We start from the raw sequence: 9,960 nt of genomic DNA, 5'->3' as shown, positions 1-9,960 counted from the left end.
GCGGCGGCGGCCCCGGGGACCCCCGCACCGCTCCGGAGGGTCGCCTTCCACCGAGACCAGCGCGCGAACATGAGGTTCAACCCCGTCATCCAAGCGGCCATCGACCTCACGTCGGGGGCCCTCGGGGGCACCGCGTGTGTCCTGACCGGGCAGCCCTTCGACACCGTGAAAGTGAAGATGCAGACGTTCCCCGGCCTGTACCAGGGATTCGCCGACTGCTGCCGCCAGACGTACGCGCAGGTGGGCCTGCGCGGCTTCTACAAGGGCACCGGCCCCGCGCTCATGGCCTACGTCGCCGAGAACTCCGTCCTCTTCATGTGCTACGGCTTCTGCCAACAGTTTGTGAAGAAAATGGTGGGCTTGGACAAGCAGGCCAAGCTGAGTGACCTGCAGACCGCGACCGCCGGCTCCATGGCGTCCGCGTTCGCGGCGCTGGCCCTGTGCCCCACTGAGCTGGTCAAGTGCCGTCTGCAGGCCATGCACGAAATGGAGAAGTCAGGAAAGATCATCCAGAGCCACAACACAGTTTGGTCCGTGGTGAAGGGCATCCTTATGAAGGATGGCCCCTGGGGCTTCTATCACGGCTTCTCCAGCACGCTCCTGCAAGAAGTACCGGGCTATTTCTTCTTCTTTGGCGGCTATGAAGTGACCCGAACGGTCTTGGCCTCGGGGAGATCAAAAGATGAACTGGGGCCCGCCCATTTGATGTTAAGCGGTGGAATTGCTGGGGTTTGCCTCTGGCTTGTCATATTCCCCGTGGATTGTATCAAATCCAGAATTCAGGTTCTTTCCATGCATGGAAAACAGGCGGGGTTTGTTGGAACTCTTGTAAGCATTGTGGAAAGTGAGGGGATAGCAGCCTTATATTCTGGACTGACAGCTACTATGATTCGAGCGCTACCTGCCAATGGGTCACTGTTTTTGGTTTATGAATACAGCAGGAGGAGGCTGATGAGCCAGGTGGAAGCATACTGAAGTGTCTTGGTGAACCTGGATCCACATGTACACACCTTTGAGGACTGTAGTTTATCTCAGGTTTTCATGAAGTACTGGACTAAAGTAAGATTATTTTTTTTACCTCATGGGAGTTTTGTGTTTATCTTCTTCTACCCAAAGTAAGATTATTTTTTTTACCTCATGGGAGTTTTGTTTTTATCTTCTACCTTATACCTTAACCTTTGTGGAAGAACCTCTGTTTTTCATCATATAATTTCTGCCCATAATTGTAATGAAATAGAAAAGTTGCTGCTTTTGTGTTTTGTGGGATATACAGAGTGAGTGGGTGGCCCTGTCTACCTAATTTGAAAGGCTAAAGATAGTTATATCACAGCCTTTTCGTACACCTATGAATGTACATACAATTTAGTTGGTTATGTGTTGTGAGTGAAACACAGTTTGGTTCCCTGTTTAATGTCATAGCACCAGAAAAACCGAGTTAACTGTGTTTCATGAAGATGGTTGTAAATGATGAACTCATTCAAAATGTAGGTTCTCTTAAAACTGTACACTGTACTAGGAAATTAAAGTTTTTTTAAAAAAGTTTTTGTGTGGTAATTGAAAACCAAAATACACATCTAGATTTTTAAGAAGAGGGTATACTGCTGTGTGTTCCATGTTCTTGAGTTAAAGTTCCAGAGTTGGTATCCTGGATTTTTCTAAGATGCTCTGCTCTTAAAATAGAGTCAATCATTTTCAAAGTGGGATCATATTCCACACTCTTAGCTGTGGCCCAGAGTGTCAGACCTTTGGGAAGTAGCATAGCCTTCAACTATATCAACTTCCCTTCTTCTCTCCCAAAGAGCTTCTCCTCTGTGGGGCTTAAGATTGAGGAAGGAGTTGTGCTGCTATGCTTTGATGAAGACCAATGTAGCTAACAACAGTTCTTAGCTTCTAGTTTCTGGGTCTAGGATTCCAGGGGTGTTATCTGGGCCCATTTAGGCGTTGTTAATCCACTTTGGATTATTCACTCTCTGCCTCCACCAGTCAGACACCCTTTCAGGGAACAGAGAGTGCCAAAGCCAAGAAAAGCTTCTGTTCCCTGTTTTGTGTTCAAATGATAATACTTGTGGATGAAGTCCTCTCCTCTCAGGCAGAACTAGACAGAATCTAGTGTTTGCACTCCACTGTGAGGAATATTAAGGCTGACCCATCCTGAAGTTTACCTCAAGGTCTATAACTCCTCGTCATGCTTATATAGTGTTGGAACCTTCTAAATTTGGTACTGAGCATCAGTGAATTTTAATGAAAACACTATATGGAGTGTGACTTTATAAAGCAATGAAACATAAGAAATGCAATTTTATTAAACTATACCACATGTATGTATATATGCACACACAAAAACCATAGTTCATCTGATCCTAGAAATTTGGTGATGTGTACCATATGGCCATATGGTAAGATAGTTATTCTTGTCACCATTAAAATAAGCCTTATCATTCCTTGCTGGTCCAAGACCAGCAGAATCTTCAATAAGAAGTGTTCTTAAGCAGCTTGTAAAGCTAAAAGCCAGCAGGCTACCAGTCTTAATAATAGTCCACACCATGTATGTGTATTGCTGTCAGTAGACCATAAATCTTTGTAAAATCTCTAGTTTCCTTTAGCTTTTTCTATCAGTGAAGCCTCTGTTAAATTCATGGTTTGATATTTGGGTACAATTTGTACCATTTAAGATCTGTATTCCAGAAAGATAGTAATTTGAAATATTGTGTTTAAAGAAATTTGAGTGTTCTATCATTAAATTATTTACCTAAATAAAAATATTTATTTAATTCACACCACTTAAAATGTACTGTATTGACCTCTAGATATTCAGACATTAATAATATCTGTGTTCTGTTCTCAAAAACTCTTTCTTTCTTTCTTTCTTTCTTTCTTTCTTTCTTTCTTTCTTTCTTTCTTCCTTTCTCTCAAAAATCTTTCTTTCTCTCTTTCTTTCTTTCTTTCTTTCTTTCTTTCTTTCTTTCTTTCTTTCTTTCTTTCTTTCTTTCTTTCTTTTTTCCTTCCTTTTGCTAGTAACTTCCCTTCCACACCCTCCTGCCTATAAAAACCTTCCATTTTGTGCACCCCTCTGAGCATCCTTCTAGTTGCTAGATAGGATGCTGCCCTATTCATGAATCACTTAATAAAGCCAATTAGATATTCAAATTTACTCAGTTGAATTTTGTTTTTTTAACATACCACATCCATCACCTTTTTTTATTGCGTTACTAGAGGCCCAGTGCACAACATTCATGCAAGGGGCTCAGCCCCCACCACCACGGCAGCCGGGGGCCTTTACCTCGGCCCCTGCCCACCGTTGTGGGGGCCTCTACTGCCTCTGCTTTGGCCCTTGCCACTGCAGTTTCATCTGGTCTAATTAGCATATTACGCTTTTATTATTATGGATAACTAGCCCCCCCCCCCCCCCCCAATTGCCATCCCCTCCCTCTGCCTGCTGCCACCTGCCTTGGCTGGCCTGGCACCGCCCACTCGCTAGCCCCACCCTCCGCTGACTGGTTGTTCTGCCGTTTGGTCAATATACATATTACCCTTTTATTATATAGGATTGGCATATAATATTCACTTATTTGTTATTTTTGTGTGGTGAGATGGTATTTATTTCTAAGATTTAAATTGGTCAAATCCATTTTTCTGATGCCTAGCCTTATTTTAAATTTCACTTCACTCCCACATGGCATAATTTACCCCTCAACTTTGAAAAATCTTTTTTGCTGTTATTAATCCTCACTCAAGGATATTTTTCCATTGACTTAGAGAAAGTGGAAGAGACACAGAGAGAAACATCACATCAGTTGGTTGCCTCACACACACACTCGCACCAGGGCTGGGGATAGAGCCTGCAACCCCAGGTACCGTGCTCTTGACCGAAATTGAAACTGGAACCCTTCAGTCAGCAGGCCAACACTTTATCCACTGAGCCAAACCAACTGGGGCAAAAAATATTTTCTGATATTTATTCCATTATTTGGTCTATAGTCAGGGCCAGATGGTCTGCATGCTACAGTGAAATTGTAACTAGAAATTCATTCTCTGTCCTAGCTTTCATAGGATACCAAGCTTTAGCAGTTGTTAAGTATATGTGATATCTCAGAAAGATCAAATCTGGCAATGTACTACCAAACCTGTAATTTTCTTTAATTGCACAAGAAAATAGCTTCAAGTTGCTGAACTTGGAAGAAAAGGAGGTTCTTTTTCTTCTGGCCCAAAGCTCTAAAGAGGAGTGATAATTATTTCTAGGAAGTTGTTGTGTACATAAAATAGTCACAGGAGAAATTTTTACTCAAGGCCTGGAAGTAGCCTTCTGTCCGTGGTTGTATTTCCAACTTGAGCACCATCTGAGCTTTGAAATCCCTATTTTCAAAGCCTGTAACTCTCTGGTCTCTCTGATCCCATCCAGTTCCATGTGGAATGGGCCAGAAGTCTTCTTTGAGAGACTTTTTACAAAGTAAATTATTTCAACATTTGAACTATCTAGGACAGTGGTTCCCAAACTTATTTGGGGGCGGTAGCGCCCACTTTGGGAATCACTGATCTAGGATCTGCCTTGTGAGCTCCACCATCCAAAGTGTTCTTGGCTCCATTCTAATGCCAGTATTTAAATACTGGCTCCTTGTCAATGGACTAGTATCTTCTTGCCAACCAATCTCTTCAAGGTTGGTGGTGGTCATCAGCACTGATTCTCTGTTCATTGAACCAGGCTTAATGGCTTTTTTCAAAACCAGTTCAGAACATTTGGTGTTAGTGGTTTTACTCTACACCTAGAGATGGAAAATTTCACAGGTGGGTATGGGGGGGTTCTCTCTTCCCTCGGCCAGCGCAGAGAGAGAGAACGCGGGGGTTGATGAATTCTTGTGTAGAACACCACGAAAGTTTAGGGAAAATGAATAAAACAAGATTGAGACAGAAATATAGGGAAAGCTGGGCCTGGGTGTGGTGTCTGCATTCTGATGGAGGGACAGCCAGCTAGCACCATATAAATATATATATATATATCGAAGTAACCAGAAGTTACGTCACATTTCTATCTATCTATCTATCTATCTATCTATCAATCAAAGTAACCGGAAGTTACGTCACATCTCGGTGGGCCTTGAGTTCCTGGCAACATAATAGGACCCGCCCCCCTTAGCACCTGGGTGGGAAAGTCAGACTGAGTGACTAGGACCACCCCCAGGGTGTGGCTCTGCCTGCGCCTTGAGTTCAGCCGACATATTTAAAAAACGCCCAAATGTGCTAGCCAGCAGCCCTCCACAGGTTGATAAGTAGTTTTGTAGAAAGTTGACCTTTCTTAACAATCCTGCACATTCTGTGGTGGAAAAAAAAATGTCCCCAGAAAGGATATTAGTTCCTCCAGATAATTGTCTGTCTAGTGACTATTTCTACTCCAGCCTAAAGAAGTTTCACTGGGTCCTCCTCAGCAACCTGGAATCAGCAAACATTAACTAGGGCATCTTTCCACATACATTGCTTGCTGGTTTATATACAAATGGCTGTTCTTTTTTTTTTTTAAGTTTTTATTTATTTCAGAGAGAAGAAAGGAGAGGGAGAGAGAAACATTCATGTAAGAGAGGAACATCAATTGGTTGCCTCCTGCACACAGCCTGGCTGGAGATCAAACCAAAACCTGGGTAAGTGCCCTGATCCAGAATGGAACCAGCAACCTTTTGGTGCAGGGGACAACGCTCAGCCACTGAGCAACACTGGCTGGGCACCTTTTCCAAATTTTTAAGATGTCTATTGATGAGTCAAAGTTCTTGATTAATTCAGTCAAATTTTTATTACTTATTAATCCTTTATTCTATGGTCAGTGTCTTTTTAAAGAAGTTACTTCTTTGCCGAAGATCTAAACTTTATTTACCTATATTTTCCACTAAGAGCTTTAAAGGTTTTGCTTCTGTTTGGGGGTGATTTTTCTTTGGACTTTTAAGTCTTAAATCCATTTGGAGTTTATTTTTAAATTAAGACTCAATTTAATTTTTTCTGTATGAATAACTATTTTTAATTGGACATCTCATCTTTTCTCATTGATCTGTATTATAAACTGAATGTGCCCCCCTCCTCTCCAAATTCATATATTGAAGCCCTAACCCCCAATATGATGGTGATAGGAGGTGGAGCCTTTGGGAGGTAACCAGGCCTGGCAGACATTATAGGATAGAGCTCCATGATGAGGTTAGTGCCTTTATAAGAAGAGGAAGAAACACCAGAATTGCTCCTCTCAGCCTTGTGAAGATACAGAGAACCCTGCAGTCTGCAAGCCAGGAAAAAGGCCCTCATCAAGAACCCAATCTGCTGGCACCTTGATCTTGGACTTCCCAGCCTCCAGAATTGTGAGAAATAAACATCTGTTGTTTAAGCCACTAGCCTATGGTATTGTGTTAGAGTAGCCTGAGCAGACAGACAATCTGACTTGCTATCTCTCTAATATTCAAATGTTCCATATACAGTATATATGTAAGTCTATTTTGACCTATTACATTTGTCAAATTTTCTATCTGTGCACCAATACCAGACCATCTTGTTTAATATAGATTTATAACAAGTCTTAATAATTAGTAGGGCAAGTTTTTTCCTCTTGTTCTTTTTTCTTAAGATATTTCCTAGATGTTAATGACATTTTATTATTTCATATGAATTTTAAAGTAATGTAATGTCCTGTTATAATGTACTGGGGGAGAAGAGAATTGATAACTTAAAAAATGAATCCTTCCATTCATGAGCATCATATATTTCTTCATTAATGTAAGTCATCTTAATGTCTCTTTATAAAGCCATATAATTTCCCCATAGAGATCTTACACTTTATTACACTTGTTCCTAGGTACTTGATTTTTTTTTATGGTTGTAAATTGTATCTTTATTTTAAATGTCGATTTCTGTTTGTTGCTGGTTTATAAAATAAAATTATTGTGTATGTTTTTTTCAAATTCCGCAACCTTCCTTTTTTCAAATCCTCACCCAAGGACATGCTTAGAGAGAGGAAGGGGGGGGGGGGGGGGGGGAGGGAGGGGAGAGAGGAAGAGAGAGAGAGAGAGGAAGAGAGAGAGAGTGTGTGTGTGCGTGTGAGAGAAACAGATTGACTGCCCTCTGCACAGTGCCCCAACTGGAGATCCAACGCACAACCCAGGCATGTGCCCCAACCAGGAATCAAACCGGCAACCCTTCAGTGCACAGGATGACACTCAACCAACTAACTGAGCCACTCTGGCCGGGCTGCAACCTTACTTTTAAAAAATTATAATATTTTATCTGTAGGTATCTTTGGATTTTCTGTGCACTCCTTAATATCATCTGCAAATAATAACTTTATTTCTTCCTCTACAATCTACATAATTTGTATTTCTTTGCCTTATCATGCTGGCCAAAACCTCCAGTACAATATGAATAGTGGACATTTGTTTATGATCTCAGGAATGCTTTTAACATTTCACAATTCACTTGTTTTGTATTCAATGTTTTCATACCATTTTAAGATTAAGGGAATGTCCTTCTAGTCCTAGCTTAAAAAGATTATTTCTCCCAGCATAAAGAGAATTTTAACAAAAGCTTTTTATGTGTCATAAAGATAATTGTGTGATTTTTCTCCTTTAATTTTTGTCAGTGAGTGATAATGGCTCTTTTTTTAAACTAAAAGAGTTGACAATTTTATTTTCACATTTCACAATACAAATTAAAATTTATTTTTTGCCCCATTACTCCCCGCCCAAACTATTCTCTCTTTGATAGGAAGAGGGAGTGAATCTTCCTGACCTTGCTGTTTGAAAACATGCAGAGTCACAGCACCACAATCTCCTGGTGAAGTAGAACAAGTAATATATAACTGATAGGAAGAGGCTCTCCTCTCTTCTCACCTTCCTGGTCAAGTCATTCCTGGCCAAGTGGGCACTATTATGGGACAGGCGGGAGGTCTCATCATTGGGGGCCGAGGCACCATTCCCATGTGCCCTGGCATTGGCAGCCTCATTCCAGGAGCACTAAGCATTTGTCCAGAGTTGTAGGAAAGGTGAGCAGGAGGCCCATGCTGGAACCAAGTCCTACTGGCATCCTCCCAGGCCCATCATTGGCATCATGGGAGGGCTCCCATATGGAGTGCTGGCATCATACCAGGGCAAGGAGGATCCAGAAGACTAGGAGAAAGTGAGTGTCATTGCCCCTGCTGGAGTAGGAGGTATTTTTCCTTGCTGAAAGGCTGCAGTTGTTTTGCAAGTCAGGCTCTGAGCCTGCTCTTCCATCATTTCTGATGTAGTCTTGCACATTCTCATTGTGTTTCCTACCACTGCAGTGTTTCTCACAGATGGAGAGTCAAGGGTGAGGTATATATTGCAGTAGTCACACTAAAACTTGGGCATATTGCTCTGCAGGCCATTGGGCACTCCATTTGATAGTGGCATTTAATTTTCCTTTCTTGATATTAGGATTATGCTAAACAAATAACATTTTTAGGGAGTGAGTGTTCTCCTTTTTTCTCTATCCTATGGAAGTGTTTGTGTAAGATTGGATTATTTCTTTTTTGAATTTTTGGTAGTACTCTTGGCTAGATGATCCTAAAATTTAACTTATTTAACAGTTATCATGCTTCAGTTTATCTAATCTTGATGAATCAGTTGGATTATATTTCTAGCAATTTGTTTTCCAACTAAATTTTTTAGCTTCTTGTCATAGACTTGGGTATAATATTTACTGTGTCTACAATATTTGAATTGCAATTCCCCTTTCAATTTCTGCTATTGGTTGTTTGTACCTTCCTTGTAGTTTTCTTGTACATTGCCAGAGATTTGTCAAATTTTATTAATATTTCAAAGAATCAACTTTTGGGTATTTGGGTTATCTTTCTTAGATACTTGTTTACTATTTCATTAATTTCTTCTCTTAATTATTTTCTTCCTTGTCTTCTTTTGGGTCCATTGTCTCTTGTTTTTCTCATTCTTGAGAAGGATAGTTAATGCATTAATCCTTAGTCTTTCTCTTTTTATAATATATTCAAGGCTATTAAATTTTCCCTAAATACTGCTTAATTGAATCCTACTTGTTTTGTTAGGATATATCAAAATAGTCCAGTCTAATTTTAGTGTGATGCTTTCTTTAACTCACAGGTTATTAAACTAAATTTTTAAATTTCCAAACATATGGGATATTCTCATCATCTTTTTGTTATTGATTTCTAGCTTAGTTTCATTATGATAAAACTAGGGGCCCAGTGCACGAATTCGTGCACCTTGAAAGGAACTGTGGGCCACGAGGCTGCGGTGGGCACAGGGGAAGGTCTCAGCCCATTTTCTGCACCCCCGCCTGGCCCCTCCCACCATGGCCCCAGGTCCCCTGTCTGCCGCAGCCCCGCTCCTGCCACTGCCACTCCCATGTGCTGACTGCGCTGGCCCCGCTCGCACCTGCTGACCACGTGGAGCAATTGAGGCTAGTGCCAGCAGTGGGTATGAACAGTGGCTGCTGCCCCCATCGCCCCTCAGGAGCAGGGGGAGGTGGAGAAGCCCTCAAGGGCGATAAGGGCCAGCAGCTGCCGCTCACACCCGCTGACGGCACCAAGTGATCGGGGCTGGGCGCCAGCAGCGGGTGTGAGCCGGCCGGCACCAGCAGCAGGTGTGAGCGCCCAGCAGGACCACAGCATGCAGGAGCAAAGAATTTTCAGTAACCACCAGAGGCTTGCCCCAGTGACAGTGACCAGCACTCTGCCTTAGTCTGTTGCCCCTGCTCACCTGCTCCACCATCCTGCTGTGGTCAATCCCTGCCATGTTCTGCACTTTGCCGCCTTGTTCTGCCAATGCCCACCATGTTCTGTGCATGCCCCCTGGTGGTCACCGCACGACATAGTGACCGGTTGTTCGGTTGTTCTGCCGTTTGGTCTATTTGCATATTAGGGTTTTATATCCTATACTAGAGGCCCGGTGCACAAAAATTTGTGCACTCGGGGGGGGAAGGGGAGGGCCCTCAGCCCGGGCTGGG

At 42.3% G+C, this 9,960-nt stretch overlaps 1 protein-coding gene and 1 pseudogene across 1 annotated transcript; one reads left to right on the top strand and one right to left on the bottom strand.

Annotated features, from left to right (window-relative positions):
- The first annotated feature begins 6 nt into the window (after window positions 1–6).
- LOC102250689 (mitochondrial ornithine transporter 2) lies at window positions 7–1,106 on the top strand. Its single transcript, XM_005881075.2, has one exon. The coding sequence runs from the start codon at window positions 70–72 to the stop codon at window positions 973–975; it is 906 nt and encodes a 301-aa protein (XP_005881137.1). The 5' UTR covers window positions 7–69; the 3' UTR covers window positions 976–1,106.
- A 6,755-nt stretch (window positions 1,107–7,861) lies between these two features.
- Window positions 7,862–8,351, bottom strand: LOC102250382 (annotated as a pseudogene).
- Window positions 8,352–9,960: the final 1,609 nt, after the last annotated feature.

This window comes from Myotis brandtii, unplaced genomic scaffold (assembly GCF_000412655.1).
Source record: "Myotis brandtii unplaced genomic scaffold, ASM41265v1 scaffold668, whole genome shotgun sequence".
In the NCBI taxonomy this organism is placed as follows: domain Eukaryota; kingdom Metazoa; phylum Chordata; class Mammalia; order Chiroptera; family Vespertilionidae; genus Myotis; species Myotis brandtii.
This window is presented reverse-complemented; position numbering and strand designations above follow the sequence as displayed.

Bases quoted from the DNA above. Each gene is read 5' to 3' on its own strand.
- LOC102250689 (XM_005881075.2), top strand. From the start codon at position 70: ATGAGGTTCAACCCCGTCATCCAAGCGGCCATCGACCTCACGTCGGGG.